General features: G+C 40.3%; 1 protein-coding gene across 5 annotated transcripts in view; it reads left to right on the top strand.

Annotated features, from left to right (window-relative positions):
• The window catches only part of LOC139751290 (uncharacterized), a 126,096-nt gene that overhangs the window by 49,197 nt on the left and 59,166 nt on the right, over positions 1–17,733 (top strand). For all 5 annotated transcript variants that reach the window (XM_071666613.1, XM_071666612.1, XM_071666615.1 and 2 more), the window contains exon 8: positions 2,942–3,078. In XM_071666613.1, the coding sequence (XP_071522714.1) occupies positions 2,942–3,078 (137 nt within the window). The remainder of the gene's footprint in view (positions 1–2,941; positions 3,079–17,733) is intronic.

Below are 17,733 nucleotides of genomic sequence, written 5' to 3'. Positions count from 1 at the left end.
CAGGTTATATAAATTTACCACCATCTGAAAATGTATTCATAGGGAAACCACTTTTTATCACTTCTTAATACACATGTTTGCTGCTTGCAAGTCAACCACTCACACTACTTATTGCTTGGATATCATGTATATGCTTAGTAATTTGATCTTCTACTTTGTTGAGGGTAGCAACACTGGGCATTCAAGTTGAAAACTTATGTCTTCCCTCCCCGACTGTTACTGAAAACTTTTGAAATTGCACAAGCAGTTTTGATATCCGTATTTGTATCATTCAGGGGCCTCTTCACATTCTGCCACCCACTCCCCTTACTGTTACATAATAGGCCTGCTGGAATGATGACTGTCCAAAGTCTTAAGTGACCTTTCCTGAGTTCAGTGAATGCTAACTATAAATGTGACTGCATACATCCGGAGGATGTATATTCATTCTCTTTGATTTTTTGTCGATGACTAAGATGCATGATATCCCTTTCCAGCCATGTTGATTGATTGCTTGTGACATATATATGTAATTGCTGGGAATGAACATCAGCAGTTTTGAAAATAGATGGGAAGACAGTGGGAGCAGTTTTAGGATTAAAGCCCTTTTTAACTTCTGTAAAACTTAGCATCACCCACAAACATATTCAGGTCTTTCTGACAAATATTTTCCAAAAATCAAGAATAGCATTGCTGATAGTAGCTTATACCAAATGATGTGTCCCTTATTCCCTAAAATAATATTTGATCCTTCTGAGGAATCTCCCCTTTATGCTTGATTAAAAATTCATCTTCTTTGTCATGACAAACCTTGTAAGTAGGACAGTATTAATTGCCATCTTGCAGCTCCTCAACTCACCCATCCACCTCTTTTGTCTGAAACAGGGCTCATTCTATGATAGAAGTCTAGGAGATTCATTTAGATGATTTTTTTTCACCATTCAAACTTACATCCCAACTACCTTGTCCCTCAACCTAATAACCTAGAATGAGTGTGAAAGAGAGCAAAAACCAATCTTGTTACTCAGAAACAAGAATTATTTTCCCTTAAAACACAGATTTCAAAAAGATTTGATAAAACTGTTTGAAATACTGAAGCATTTTGACATTGCAACACACTGCAGTGGTTGGTCTGTACATATTGGTGCTGGACGGCAGGACTTAAGTGTGAGTTGAATTGTCTCCTTGAAACATGTCGTGCCACATATATAGAAACATTGCGTGTTAAATGAAGTTGTATGAACTCCTATTGAAGTGCTATTTCACCTTCATACTATGAATGCTAGAGACTGAGTGTGAATGAATGTGGCCTTTTTTGTCTGTTTTCCTGGTGCTACCTCACTGAAGCAGGGGGTAGTGATGCTGTGTCCTGTGGGGCAACCTTTCCTCTGTCTTTAATAAAAGTGTTAATGGTTTTATATTATTTCAGTGCACAACAGTTATTAAAGATGAAAGCACAACAGGAAGCTGATCACGTATGGATTAGAAAAGATCAGAGAAGCTATTTTGTTAATGAGAGAGTTATGGGTTGTTGAGTGAAAAAGTAAGAGATGAATATAATATAAGTTCAAGAGTGTATGATAGAATGAGGAGTTGAGATAAGGTTCCATATATGTTTAACCCCCCCCATTATACACACTAGTCATCTTGGAAAAAAACGATGTGGTGTATTTCCATTCCTAGACAGTTAGAATGCTCATGATGGTGTCCCTACACAGGATTGATGAAGAAGTTAGATGGAGCAGAAAATGAATATCATGGGAGGCTTTTCACGATAAACAAGGGTAACAAGTAGGATCCAATAGGGTACATTGTTGTCACTGTTGTTGTTTCTCATCTCTGTAAGTGAAGTGCCAAATTAGATTAGAAAAAACTGTCACAGACCAAGCAGCAGGCATAGAAATCATCCCCCAAAATTTGCATATGATATATAAAAGTTATACCTAGATATGTCACTTGATGGTACCAAAAGTTTGATTAAAGTAAATCGGAATGCAATATGTTGTAGACATCCTAGCAGAATGCAGCGATTCTCAGAATGTTTATGAAATCTGACTTTCACAAATTTGCTGTAGTAAAGATGGGAAAGGGTGTGTGCAGATTACACTTTGACTGCCTTACTAGAGATATAAGACAACATACAAGAATCCATTTGTGAAAGGGACATTGGAGATAACTTTACAGTGACCATGTAATCTAAGTCATGTAAAGAGGATAAGAGAAGGAAACTGTTTTTGTCACTGTTAATATTGATTTCAGGTACATGATCAGTGAAATGTTTAAAAGAGATTACTCGCTATAACTTTACCCAGGCTGGAATGTTCTTCAGCAGTGTAGTCTCTTCAATGAAACAAGGACAGAGTGATAAGGGAAGGTAATGCAACAAGGATTGAGTGAAACAAGATATGGAGAGAGGAAAGAGGTTTTCAGTTAGCCCACTTTAGAGGGAAAGAGGATATTGGATAGACAGTTTTGAATTTCTCCAGCAGGTCCTCTGTGATTCAAACATGATATGTTTTCAGAGAACAGGGCATAACGGTAAACTGCTTATGTGGAGTTTCAGGAAGAATGGGCAAAAACATCAATAGTGTTTAGTGTGTAGAACAAGCTCAGCAGTGAAGAATTCATGCAGATTGCTTGGAAATCCAAAAGGTAATGACAGGAATGCATGGTTAAAATTCAGGGCAGCAAAAGAATAAAGCTGATTCAACTGCTCCAAACAGTATCTAGAAATAGGTAATCATAGATACATACAGCCATATTTATAACTATGTATAATGCATAGATTATTGAATAATGGAGTTATTTGGATATAGTCAGACAAGTCTTGTTAGGTAGATAAGGATTTGGCATATGACTTTTGTATGTATTATTTAGAAGTTTGCATAACTTTGATGAATCTCTTTTACAAACTAAGTGCAGTATGTGAAATGTATTGCTTATAGGTGATTTTATTTGGCAGGCAATCTCATCATGAGCTTCCCAAACTCTCACTTGACGGAAGGGATTAAAATGTTCTTCACAGTTTCCCTTGCCATAAGCTTCCCCCTGGTGATCTTCCCATGTCGAACATCAATCCATTCTCTCTTGTACCGCAGGGTAGGACAATTGTTAATTTATGTTGATGTTTTGAATGTAATGACTGCATGTTGATGGATAATTTTTGAAGTTAAATGATTAGAAGTACATTTATTTATCCATTCTACATTGTTTTTACCTACATTCTGAACTTGGTAATACATAATGTTCTCAGTCATTTTGCACATTCAGATGCTGAAGATCCACCACTGATGCTGAAAACATGTACATAAGATTACTGCATGTAGGTTTTCTATTCTGTAATGTGATTTAAGCAGTCATCACTTGGTTACGAGTAAGAATTTCTGGTAAAAGTAAAGGCTTTTCCCATAAGGATACATTTAGGGGTTACATTCTGATAAACCCATCAAAAGTTGAATACCGCAAGTCGAAAATACATTTAATACTGTACATCTAACCCACCGAACATCACTTTTAGCCTAGCCTATCTTAAACATTCTGAGAACACTTACATTACCCTACAGTTGCACTAAGTCATCTAACATGGAGCCTATTGTATGATAAAGTGTTGAATATCGCACCATTGTAAAGTTGAAAAATAGTAAGTTGAATCATCATAGGTTGGGGAGTATCTGTATAGTTAATGATAAAAAAGCAATCTTATCTAGACAGGTTACTTGATCATATGTAATTAAATCTAATTTAAGACGTAAACCCTATTTACTATGCATTATGACAAAGGCAAATGTTTTGTCATCAACCCTTATGCTGTGGAAGACCTAACAGCATGCCAATCACATGTGCACTCATGTTTGCAGGCTTTTTTCAAAACTCCTTACCAATAGTTTTGTGTTTTTGTGTCTGCTAAGCATTTCTGTGGTCATTATAGGTGCTTTCTTCAGTGACTGCCACTCTCTGGAAGCAATTTTAAAGAGTAAATAGATATGTAGATATGTGTAAAGATGACATGACAGCTAGTGAGTGGATGTGAGAGAATGAGGTCTTTTCATATTCTGTTCCTAGCACTACTTGCTAATGCAGTTGACAACAAACAGGCATGAAAAAGAAATGTAAAGGCATGTAAATACATGTAAATATATATATGTGCATTACACATGACACCTAAAGATTGGATTTGAGTGGATGCAGCCTTTGTTCGTCTGTTCCTGTAGCTACCTCGCTAACATGGGAAATGGCAATCAGGTATGAAAGAAAGGAAATATGTGTAAATTTAGTATTATTTTTATACTTATTTGCTGTCTCGTGCATTTGTGAGGTAGTGGAAGGAAACAGATGAAAGAATGGCCCAACCCACCCACATACACCCATACACGCACATATACATACCTATATATTTCAACGTATACATATATATACATAGACATATACATATACAGACATGTGCACACTCACACTTGCTGCCCCCATCCATTCCTGTTGCCACCCTGCCACACATGGGGGGGGGGGAAAGAAACTACACCCCCCCCCCCCCCCCCCCCCCCCCCCCCCCGGTCCATGTGTATGTGAGATAGCAACATGAAAAGACAACAAAGGCCACATTCGTTCAGACTCAGTTTCTAGCTGTCATGTGTAATGCACCGAAACCACAGCTCCCTTTCCACATCCAGGCCCCACAAAACTTTCCATGGTTTACCCCAGAAGCTTCACATGCCCTGGTTCAATCCATTGACAGCACGTCAACCTGGGTATACCACATCATTCCAATTCACTCCATTCCTTGCACACCTTTCATCCTTCTGTATGTTCAGGCCCCGATTGCCTAAAATCTTTTTTACTCCTTCCTTCCACCTCCAATTTGGTCTCCCACTTCTCCTCGTTCCCTCCACCTCTGACACATATATCCTCCCTGTCAGCAAATCTTTCCTCACTCATTTTCTCCATGTGGCCAAACCATTTCAATACACCCTCTTCTGCTCTCTCGACCACGTTCTTTTTATTTCCACACATCTCTCTTACCCTTTCATTACTTACTCGATCAAACCACCTCACACCACATATTGTCCTCATACATTTCATTTCCAACACATCCACCCTCCTCCACACAACCCTGTCTAAAGCCCACGCCTCGCAACCGTATAACATTGTTGGAACCACTATTCCTTCAAACATACCCATTTTTGCTTTCTGAGATATATAGACATATCCATTCCTGCAACACTACAAACAATAATTCAACTTATTTCAAAACCTTTCATGCCCACAATGTGGCTACCATAGTAAAGAAACTAAACACTTATTGCTCAGATTCTTTACATTCTCCTCACATAGACAGATACACAACAACAACACCACACCTTATGACTTTTTGTCCTACCAATTGGACAGAGCCAGCTTCCCAAGTGCTTTGTGAGCCCCATTTTAGAGAAAAGGGACACCTTGAGCAAGGAGTTAAATGTTTGTAATGATGTAAAACATAACCACTGATAGTAATGTTTCCTTTATTGAATGCATATTATGAGGCTGATCTCCCTCTTACCATCCCATCTTTTCCTTGCATCATCATTCCACCTTTGCATCAACATGAGGCAGTGATGATGTATACCTCACATGATCTTGATTACCATCGAGTGTGAAGATGAATGATAACTGAAGTGTTTGGAGAAGATTTTGTATCCAACACTATGCTGTGAATGTAGTGAGTGGCATGCATAATACAATTTATAAGATGATAGCTAGCATTTACACATGTAATAAATGAGTACCTGTATTTGCATATGAATATTTTATTTTTACAGTATTTCAGTGATTTATGCATGTCCATATATAGTTACTAGATTTTTAGTTATAGAGTTACTGAATTCATTTTGCGATTAGTAATGAGTAAGTTTTGTATTTTTACTTTTATATGTAGTCAATGCATTTTTGCTACAGGTACAGTTTGGTGGTTTTACCAGTATTTCACAAGAGGTAATCTATAATTGTATAAGCTCTATGCATAGCATTTAATTCTTCTTGAATTAGCTCTTGCCACTGATCAGCAGATGATATGGCTTCTAGAAAAAACTTTGCCCACTTAAGCTGTATATTAAGTTGTTGCATATCTGCAGTAAATGCAAAGATTAAGATTTAATGAGTGATGTCTTGAGTGATTTTTCTAAAGTTGCCTAAAGATCTAGTAAATATAACATATGAAAATGCATGAAACAGCTGAGTTATCAGTTAAACTACATCATACTTTTATTATATTTTTTCTGTTTTATGTCATTTTGATTAAATCATTTGTTTATATAAAAAGCCATGAAATCAACTGATGGTACAAACTCTTGCTTTCAACTATTGAAAAAATAACTCATTAGGCAGTTGCTGAGATCCAGGCTGTGTTGTCATTGGACTCTTCAGGAGGAGAAGCATTAATTCAAGTAGTGAAAGAAGATATGGTAATGTTTTTTAAGTGCCACCTTGACTTGAAAAGTTACTTTGGTTTTATATGAATTAGAACATTGTCTGTAAAATATGAGTATTTCTCCTAATCTCTTGGTATAGCCTTTCCAGTTAATGAATTTGAATCTTACTTATGTTATGATGCATCAGTTCATTAAAGGGATATTTGAAAATGAGTTGCTAGCCCTTTTTAAAAATGCACACTATTCCTAACCTGCTCTTTGATTTATGCTTGAGTTACATTCCTCAAAACTCTATTATGATTTGAAAATGGGTGAATCAAAAAAGTTTTTCTCATAAGTGTAATATTGAAAATTGAGGATGCCCTGTTGGGCAAAAATATTATGTCTTCCTAACCTAATTGATGTAATTACTGATTACATGGGAACTTTACAGATCACTGCAGAACATAGATAAATGTATAGCTAAATGAATGCTGTTGACATGGTAACTTGATGAATAAGTACATAGATGAATGGAGAAAACTTGGAGGGAGTAGGGTGTTTTAGATACTCAGGGTTTGACATGGCAATTGGAACTATGAAAACATAGGTGAGCCATGGGGTGGGTGAGAGGTGAAGGTTCTTAGAGCAGTGAAGAATGTAGAAAGAGAAGTTGTTATCTGGGATCATGAAAATGGGTATGTTTGCTGGTATAATAGTCCCAGTGGTATTGTATGGATGCTAGGCATGGGCTGTAGATGAGAATGAGGGTAGGTGTGTGGGAAAGAAATGTTTGTGGACAATTTGTGGTGTGAGGGCTGATCCAGCAAGTAATGATAGGGTAAGAGAGAGGATGTTAATGAGAAGAATGTGGGTGAGAGCTGAGGAGGGTTTGCTGAAAAGGTATTATCTTTATTATTGTTTTATTATATTTATTTTGCTTTGTCGCTGTCTCCCGCGTTAGTGAGGTAGCGCAAGGAAACAGACGAAAGAATGGCCCAACCCGCCCACATACACATGTATATACATACATGTCCACACACACACAATATACATACCTATACATCTCAATGTACACATATATATACACACACAGACATATACATATATACACATGTACATAATTCATACTGTCTGCCTTTATTTGTTCCCATCGCCACCTCGCCACACATGGAATAACAACCCCCTCCCCCCTCATGTGTGCGAGGTAGCGCTAGGAAAAACACCAAAGGCCCCATTCGTTCACACTCAGTCTCTAGCTGTCATGTAATAATGCACCGAAACCACAGCTCCCTTTCCACATCCAGGCCCCACACACTTTGCATGGTTTACCCCAGACACTTCACATGCCCTGGTTCAATCCATTGACAGCACGTCGACCCAGGTATACCACATCGTTCCAATTCACTCTATTCCTTGCACGCCTTTCACCCTCCTGCATGTTCAGGCCCCGATCACTCAAAATCTTTTTCACTCCATCTTTCCACCTCCAATTTGGTCTCCCACTTCACCTCGTTCCCTCCACCTCTGACACATATATCCTCTTGGTCAATCTTTCCTCACTCATTCTCTCCATGTGGCCAAACCATTTCAAAACACCCTCTTCTGCTCTCTCAACCACACTCTTTTTATTTCCACACATCTCTCTCACCCTTACATTACTTACTCGATCAAACCACCTCACACCACATATTGTCCTCAAACATCTCATTTCCAGCACATCCATCCTCCTGTGCACAATTCTATCCATAGCCTACGCCTTGCAACCATACAACATTGTTGGAACCACTATTCCTTCAAACATACCCATTTTTGCTTTCCGAGATAATGTTCTCGACTTCCAAACATTCTTCAAGGCTCCCAGAATTTTCGCCCCCTCCCCCACCCTATGATGCGCTTCCGCTTCCATGGTTCCATCCGCTGCCAGATCCACTCCCAGATATCTAAAACACTTCACTTCCTCCAGCTTTTCTCCATTCAAACTTACCTCCCAATTGACTTGACCCTCAACCCTACTGTACCTAATAACCTTGCTCTTATTCACATTTACTCTTAACTTTCTTTTTTCACACACTTTACCAAACTCAGTCACCAGCTTCTGCAGTTTCTTACATGAATCAGCCACCAGCGCTGTATCATCAGCGAACAACAACTGACCCACTTCCCAAGCTCTCTCATCCACAACAGACTTCATACTTGCCCCTCTTTCCAAAACTCTTGCATTCACCTCCCTAACAACTCCATCCATAAAAAAATTAAACAACCATGGAGACATCACACACCCCTGCCGCAAACCTGCATTCACTGAGAACCAATCACTTTCCTCTCTTCCTACACGTACACATGCCTTACATCCTCGATAAAAACTTTTCAATGCTTCTAACAACTTGCCTCCCACACCATATATTCTTAATACCTTCCACAGAGCATCTCTATCAACTCTATCATATGCCTTCTCCAGATCCATAAATGCTACATACAAATCTATTTGTTTTTCTAAGTATTTCTCGCATACATTCTTCAAAGCAAACACCTGATCCACACATCCTCTACCACTTCTGAAACCACACTGCTCTTCCCAATCTGATGCTCTGTACATGCCTTCACCCTCTCAATCAATACCCTCCCATATAATTTACCAGGAATACTCAACAAACTTATACCTCTGTAATTTGAGCACTCACTCTTATCCCCTTTGCCTTTGTACAATGGTACTATGCAAGCATTCCGCCAATCCTCAGGCACCTCACCATGAATCATACATACTTTAAATAACCTTACCAACTAGTCAACAATACAGTCACCCCCTTTTTTAATAAATTCCACTGCAATGCCATCCAAACCTGCTGCTTTGCCGGCTTTCATCTTCCGCAAAGCTTTTACTACCTCTTCTCTATTTACCAAATCATTTTCCCTAACCCTCTCACTTTGCACACCACCTCAACCAAGACACCCCACATCTGCCACTCTATCATCAAACACATTCAACAAACCTTCAAAATACTCACTCCATCTCCTTCTTACATCACCACTACTTGTTATCACCTCCCCATTAGCCCCCTTCACTGAAGTTCCCATTTGCTCCCTTGTCTTATTATTATTATTATTTATATATATTTATTATACTTTTTCTGAAGAATGTTTGGAAGTCGAGAACATTATCTCAGAAAGCAAAAATGGGTATGTTTGAAGGAATGGTGGTTCCAACAATGTTGTATGGTTGCGAGGCGTGGGCTATGGATAGAGTTGTGCGCAGGAGGGTGGATGTGCTGGAAATGAGATGTTTGAGGACAATATGTGGTGTGAGGTGGTTTGATCGAGTAAGTAATGTAATGGTAAGAGAGATGTGTGGAAATAAAAAGAGTGTGGTTGAGAGAGCAGAAGAGGGTGTTTTGAAATGGTTTGGTCACATGGAGAGAATGAGTGAGGAAAGATTGACCAAGAGGATATATGTGTCAGAGGTGGAGGGAACGAGGAGAAGTGGGAGACCAAATTGGAGGTGGAAAGATGGAGTGAAAAAGATTTTGAGTGATCGGGGCCTGAACATGCAGGAGGGTGAAAGGCGTGCAAGGAATAGAGTGAATTGGAACGATGTGGTATACCGGGGTCGACGTGCTGTCAATGGATTGAACCAGGGCATGTGAAGCGTCTGGGGTAAACCATGCAAAGTGTGTGGGGCCTGGATGTGGAAAGGGAGCTGTGGTTTTGGTGCATTATTACATGACAGCTAGAGACTGAGTGTGAACGAATGGGGCCTTTGGTGACTTTTCCTAGCACTACCTCGCGCACATGAGGGGGGAGGGGGTTGTTATTCCATGTGTGGCGAGGTGGCGATGGGAACAAATGAAGGCAGACAGTATGAATTATGTACACGTGTATATATGTATATGTCTGTGGGTGTATATGTATGTGTACATTGAGATGTATAGGTATGTATATTTGCGTGTGTGGACGTGTATGTATATACAGGTGTATGTGGACGGGTTGGGCCATTCTTTCGTCTGTTTCCTTGCGCTACCTCATTAACGCGGGAGACAGCGACAAAGCAAAATTAATAAAAATAAATACTTTTTCGCTGTCTTCCGCTTCAGCGAGGTAGCGCAAGGAAACAGACGAAAGAATGGCCCAACCCACCCACATACACATATATATACAAACACGTCCGCACATGCACATATACATACCTGTACATTTCATCTTTCATACTATTCGCCATTTCCTGCATTAGCATGGTAGCATTAAGAACAGAGGACTGGACCTTTGAGGGAATATCCTCACCTGGCATCCTTCTCTGTTCCTCCTTTTGGAAAAAAAAAAAAACGTAAGCATATATGTACATACACAGACATATACATATATACACATGTACATAATTCGTACTTGCTGCCTTTACTCATTCCTGTCGCCACCCTGCAACACACGAAATAACAACTCCCCTCCCCCCACATGCGCACAAAGTAGTGCTAGGAAAAGACAACAAAGGCCACGTTCGTTCACACTCAGTCTCTAGCTATCATGTATAATGCACTGAAACCACAGCTCCCTTTCCACATCCAGGCCCCACAATACTTTCCATAGTTTACCCCAGACGCTTCACATGCCCTGGTTCAATCCATTGACAGCACGTTGACCCCAGTATACCCTTTCCAGTTCACTGTATTCCTTGCACACCTTTCACCCTCCTGCATGTTGAGGCCCCGATCGCTCAAAATCTTTTTCACTCCATCTTTCCACCTCCAATTTGGTCTCCCACTTCTCATTCCCTCCACCTCTGACACATATATCCTATTTGTCAATCTTTCCTCACTCATTCTCTCCATGTGACCAAACCATTTCAAAACACCCTCTGCTGCTCTCTCAACCACACACTTTTTATTACCACACATCTCTCTTACCCTTTCATTATTTACTCGATCAAGCCACCTCACACCACACATTATCCTCAAGCATCTCATTTCCAACACATCCACTCTCCTCCACACAACTCTATCTATAGCCCATGCCTCACAACCATATAACATTGTGGGAACCACTATTCCTTCAAACATACCCATTTTTGCTTTCTGAGATAATGTTCTCGCCTTCCACACATTTATCAACACTCCCAGAACTTGTTATTGTTATTCTACTGTTTCAAGGGTATGCAAAAAGTTTTATAAGAAGTTAGGCACGAAGAGGTAATCACAATGGCATATTATGTTCTGTCCCAATTTATAGTGTATTTGGGACACTGTATCATCCCTGAATGTATTTACCTTTCTGTCTTTCTTTGTGTGTGTGTATAGGTATCTGTTTTTACAATGTGGGAGAGTTCTTTTGGGCCCCATCACTTGAACATTCTCAACCATCAACTTGCTTTTTAAACATTTTTGCATTGCTATCATTTGCAGTGTCACTGCTTGGTGTTTTCCAACTACTCACCACCTTAACACTAGGCAGTACTTCTTCAGGTCCTTTCTGAAAAGTTTCTTAAGTAGCTTCTTTTCACAGCAACAGGTTACTTGTCATTGCATCTCATGCAGAACTGCTTAGTGTCATTGACTGAGGAACTTGAAAGCTGTGATAAGGTTGCTCATCTCTCTTTATTCTTTATAGCTGGAAAATTGCATAATCCTAGACCTCTCACTCTAGCTCATTTCTTATCATAATTCAGGTACTATTGTAGTTGCCCAAGTCAGGACCCTTTTAGTTAAGTCTTTGTGCTTTATTAACTGCAGTTACCAGACTTGAAAAGCATAATCCAGTTTTGGTCTAATATGTGGTTTGAATAGTTTATCAAACATCACATTATCAATATATTTAAACGCAGTTGTAATACTTGCCACCAAAAATTTGCCTCTTTTACTTGCCTTCCTCTTATGTGAAGTTCATATGACAGATTAAGCATGCTGCTGATACCTAGGTTTCTTTCTCACTCAGATTCATGCAGGTTATTTTCTTCCATGTGATAATTTTCTCAGGCCTTTTTTCACTGTCCCATCATCATTACTAAGCATTGATCACATTATATTTTATCAGCCATTTAACAGACCAACTTTGGAGTTTGACCAATACCCCTGTAATTTAATGCAGTCATCATTACCCTTTGATTTTCTCCTGACCTTGGCATCACGCACAAACATTTTCAGTTAAGAGTCCAGTCTATCTGGCTAGTAATTTACATATACGAAGAATAGCAATGGGCCCAGGACTAATCCCTGAGGAAAGTGACCTCAGCTTAAACGACAATACTGTTTTAGCCTGTATTCTATGCTTCCTTCCCTTTGGTAATCTTTAATCCAATGAAAGACTTTGGTATGAGTGATCATGAGCAAATTATTTATTAGGTAACTTTTAACATTGCCTGTAATGTTGGTCAACATGAGAGTCACAAATTAATACCAGATTTTTATATTTTTATTATTTATACTTTGTCGCTGTCTCCCGCGTTTGCGAGGTAGCGCAAGGAAACAGACGAAAGAAATGGCCCAACCCCCCCCCATACACATGTATATACATACGTCCACACACGCAAATATACATACCTACACAGCTTTCCATGGTTTACCCCAGACGCTTCACATGCCCTGCTTCAATCCACTGACAGCACGTCAACCCCGGTATACCACATCGCTCCAATTCACTCTATTCCTTGCCCTCCTTTCACCCTCCTGCATGTTCAGGCCTCGATCACACAAAATCTTTTTCACTCCATCTTTCCACCTCCAATTTGGTCTCCCTCTTCTCCTTGTTCCCTCCACCTCCGACACATATATCCTCTTGGTCAATCTTTCCTCACTCATCCTCTCCATGTGCCCAAACCACTTCAAAACACCCTCTTCTGCTCTCTCAACCACGCTCTTTTTATTTCCACACATCTCTCTTACCCTTACGTTACTCACTCGATCAAACCACCTCACACCACACACTGTCCTCAAACATCTCATTTCCAGCACATCCATCCTCCTGCGCACAACTCTATCCATAGCCCATGCCTCGCAACCATACAACATTGTTGGAACCACCATTCCTTCAAACATACCCATTTTTGCTTTCCGAGATAATGTTCTCGACTTCCACACATTCTTCAAGGCCCCCAGGATTTTCGCCCCCTCCCCCACCCTACGATCCACTTCCGCTTCCATGGTTCCATCCGCTGCCAGATCCACTCCCAGATATCTAAAACACTTCACTTCCTCCAGTTTTTCTCCATTCAAACTCACCTCCCAATTGACTTGACCCTCAACCCTACTGTACCTAATAACCTTGCTCTTATTCACATTTACTCTTAACTTTCTTCTTCCACACACTTTTCCAAACTCAGTCACCAGCTTCTGCAGTTTCTCACATGAATCAGCCACCAGCGCTGTATCATCAGCGAACAACAACGGACTCACTTCCCAAGCTCTCTCATCCCCAACAGACTTCATACTTGCCCCTCTTTCCAAAACTCTTGCATTTACCTCCCTAACAACCCCATCCATAAACAAATTAAACAACCATGGAGACATCACACACCCCTGCCGCAAACCTACATTCACTGAGAACCAATCACTTTCCTCTCTTCCTACACGTACACATGCCTTACATCCTCGATAAAAACTTTTCACTGCTTCTAACAACTTTCCTCCCACACCATATATTCTTAATACCTTCCACAGAGCATCTCTATCAACTCTATCATATGCCTTCTACAGATCCGTAAATGCTACATACAAATCCATTTGCTTTTCTAAGTATTTCTCACATACATTCTTCAAAGCAAACACCTGATCCACACATCTCTACCACTTCTGAAACCACACTGCTCTTCCCCAATCTGATGCTCTGTACATGCCTTCACCCTCTCAATCAATACCCGTCCCATATAATTTACCAGGAATACTCAACAAACTTATACCTCTGTAATTTGAGCACTCACTCTTATCCCCTTTGCCTTTGTACAATGGCACTATGCACGCATTCCGCCAATCCTCAGGCACCTCACCATGAGTCATACATACATTAAATAACCTTACCAACCAGTCAACAATACAGTCACCCCCTTTTTTAATAAATTCCACTGCAATACCATCCAAACCCGCTGCCTTGCCGGCTTTCATCTTCCGCAAAGCTTTCACTACCTCTTCTCTGTTTACCAAATCATTTTCCCTAACCCTCTCACTTTGCACACCACCTCGACCAAAACACCCTATATCTGCCACTCTATCATCAAACACATTCAACAAACCTTCAAAATACTCACTCCATCTCCTTCTCACATCACCACTACTTGTTATCACCTCCCAACTTGCGCCCTTCACCGAAGTTCCCATTTGCTCCCTTGTCTTACGCATTTTATTTACCTCCTTCCAGAACATCTTTTTATTCTCCCTAAAATTTAATGATACTCTCTCACCCCAACTCTCATTTGCCCTTTTTTTCACCTCTTGCACCTTTCTCTTGACCTCCTGTCTCTTTCTTTTATACATCTCTCACTCAATTGCATTTTTTCCCTGCAAAAATCGTCCAAATGCCTCTCTCTTCTCTTTCACTAATACTCTTACTTCTTCATCCCACCACTCACTACCCTTTCTAATCAACCCACCTCCCACTCTTCTCATGCCACAAGCATCTTTTGCGCAATCCATCACTGATTCCCTAAATACATCCCATTCCTCCCCCACTCCCCTTACTTCCATTGTTCTCACCTTTTTCCATTCTGTACTCAGTCTCTCCTGGTACTTCCTCACACAGGTCTCCTTCTCAAGCTCACTTACTCTCACCACCCTTTTCACCCCAACATTCACTCTTCTTTTCTGAAAACCCATACAAATCTTCACCTTAGCCTCCACAAGATAATGATCAGACATCCCTCCAGTTGCACCTCTCAGCACATTAACATCCAAAAGTCTCTCTTTCGCACGCCTGTCAATTAACACGTAATCCAATAATGCTCTCTGGCCATCTCTCCTACTTACATAAGTATACTTATGTATATCTCGCTTTTTAAACCAGGTATTCCCAATCATCAGTCCTTTTTCAGCACATAAATCTACAAGCTCTTCACCATTTCCATTTACAACACTGAACACCCCATGTATACCAATTATTCCCTCAACTGCCACATTACTCACCTTTGCATTCAAATCACCCATCACTATGACCCGGTCTCGTGCATCAAAACCACTAACACACTCATTCAGCTGCTCCCAAAACACTTGCCCCTGAAGCGTTTCCCTGAGCCGTGGTCAAGAGGTTCTTCCAACATGACAGAGGAACATCGCGGTGCAGTCATCATCGATTTAAAGAGGGAAGTCAGCACCACAAGTAAAGCATCCTCCTCGAAGGCTCAGAGTGGGGTGCCTAAATGTGTGTGGATGTAACCAAGATGTGAAGACCCTTACTGGAAAAACAATCACTCTTGAAGTAGAACCCTCAGACACAATTGAAAATGTGAAGGAAAATAGTGAAATTGGAGAAAAATGTAGCTTAGACATTGAAGCTTATTGATACAGTGGTAAATTGATGAGAACTGCTATTGACGTTTGTGTAAATAAATTATACATTTCCTTTTTTCCATAGCCAGAGGTTGAACCATTATGTGACATTCTTTTTTTTCATTCATTTCAAGCTAGAAGTTTCAGTTTTCTAAATTGTTTCTTACATTTCTCATATGTATATATATGTATGTGTGTGTGTGTGTATATGTGCGTATGTGTATGTGTGTGTATGTGTATATGTATATATATATGTATATTATCCCTGGGGATAGGGGTGAAAGAATACTTCCCACGTATTCCTCGCATGTCGTAGAAAGCGACTAGAGGGGACGGGAGCGGGGGGCCAGAAATCCTCCCCTCCTTGTATTAACTTCTAAAATGGGAAACAGAAGAAGGAGTCACGCGGGGAGTGCTCATCCTCCTCGAAGGCTCAGAGTGGGGTGCCTAAATGTGTGTGGATGTAACCAAGATGTGAAAAAAGGAGAGATAGGTAGTATGTTTGAGGAAAGGAACCTGGATGTTTTGGCTCTGAATGAAACGAAGCTCAAGGGTAAAGGGGAAGAGTGGTTTGGGAATGTCTGGGGAGTAAAGTCAGGGGTTAGTGAGAGGACAGGAGCAAGGGAAGGAGTAGCAATACTCCTGAAACAGGAGTTGTGGGAGTATGTGATAGAGTGTAAGAAAGTAAATTCTCGATTAATATGGATAAAACTGAAAGTTGATGGAGAGAGGTGGGTGATTATTGGTGCATATGCACCTGGGCATGAGAAGAAAGACCAGATTTTAGAATTGCATATTTTAATGGTCTTCTCATTACTCTTGACAGGCAAAACTGGGATGATATGGTAATGAAAACGATGTGGGCTTTGCTTAGGAATGGTTCAATGAAACTTTCATGGTAGTGAAGGAATATATGTGCCACTGCATAGTAGATAGTCTTTTTCCAGAATGAAGCCAAAGTGGTAGAATGTTATAGAGAAGTGCTTGTTGTTTGAGAAAGCAGTACATAAGAAACTTGAAGAGTCCAATAACAACATGATAGAGTAAATTATGTAAAGTTACTTAGAGACTTACATGTTAAAGTAAACATCATTATGAAGCATGTAATGCAGAAAATAGGAAAAGAAATCTAATGAGTTTTGTGGTTTTGTTAGGAGCAAGAAAGTCAGTATTCAGTCAATTGATTCATTAACTACAGGTGGTGTCTTAGTTTAAGACAACAAAGTCATATATATTTATATATTTTATTCATTTTGCTTTGTCGCTGTCTCCAGCGTTTGCGAGGTAGCGCAAGGAAACAGGCGAAAGAAATGGCCCAACCCACCCCCATACTCATGTATATACATACATGTCCACACACGCAAATATACATACCTATACATCTCAATGTACACATATATATACACACACAGACACATACATATATACCCATGCACACAATTCACACTGTCTGCCTTTATTCATTCCCATCGCCACCTCGCCACGCATGGAATACCATCCTCCTCCCCCCTCATGTGTGTGAGGTAGCGCTAGGAAAAGACAACAAAGGCCCCATTCGTTCACACTCAGCCTCTAGCTGTCATGCAATAATGCCCGAAACCACAGCTCCCTTTCCGCATCCAGGCCCCACACAACTTTCCATGGTTTACCACAGACACTTCACATGCCCTGATTCAATCCATTGACAGCACGTCAACCCCGGTATACCACATCGATCCAATTCACTCTATTCCTTGACCGCCTTTCACCCTCCTGCATGTTCAGGCCCAGATCACTCAAAATCTTTTTAACTCCATCTTTCCACCTCCAATTTGGTCTCCCACTTCTCCTTGTTCCCTCCACCTCCGACACATATATCCTCTTGGTCAATCTTTCCTCACTCATTCTCTCCATGTGCCCAAACCATTTCAAAA

This window comes from Panulirus ornatus, chromosome 11 (genome assembly GCF_036320965.1).
Source record: "Panulirus ornatus isolate Po-2019 chromosome 11, ASM3632096v1, whole genome shotgun sequence".
NCBI classification, from domain to species: domain Eukaryota; kingdom Metazoa; phylum Arthropoda; class Malacostraca; order Decapoda; family Palinuridae; genus Panulirus; species Panulirus ornatus.
The sequence above is the reverse complement of the archived record's forward strand: the minus strand, read 5'-3'. Positions and strand labels throughout refer to the sequence as shown.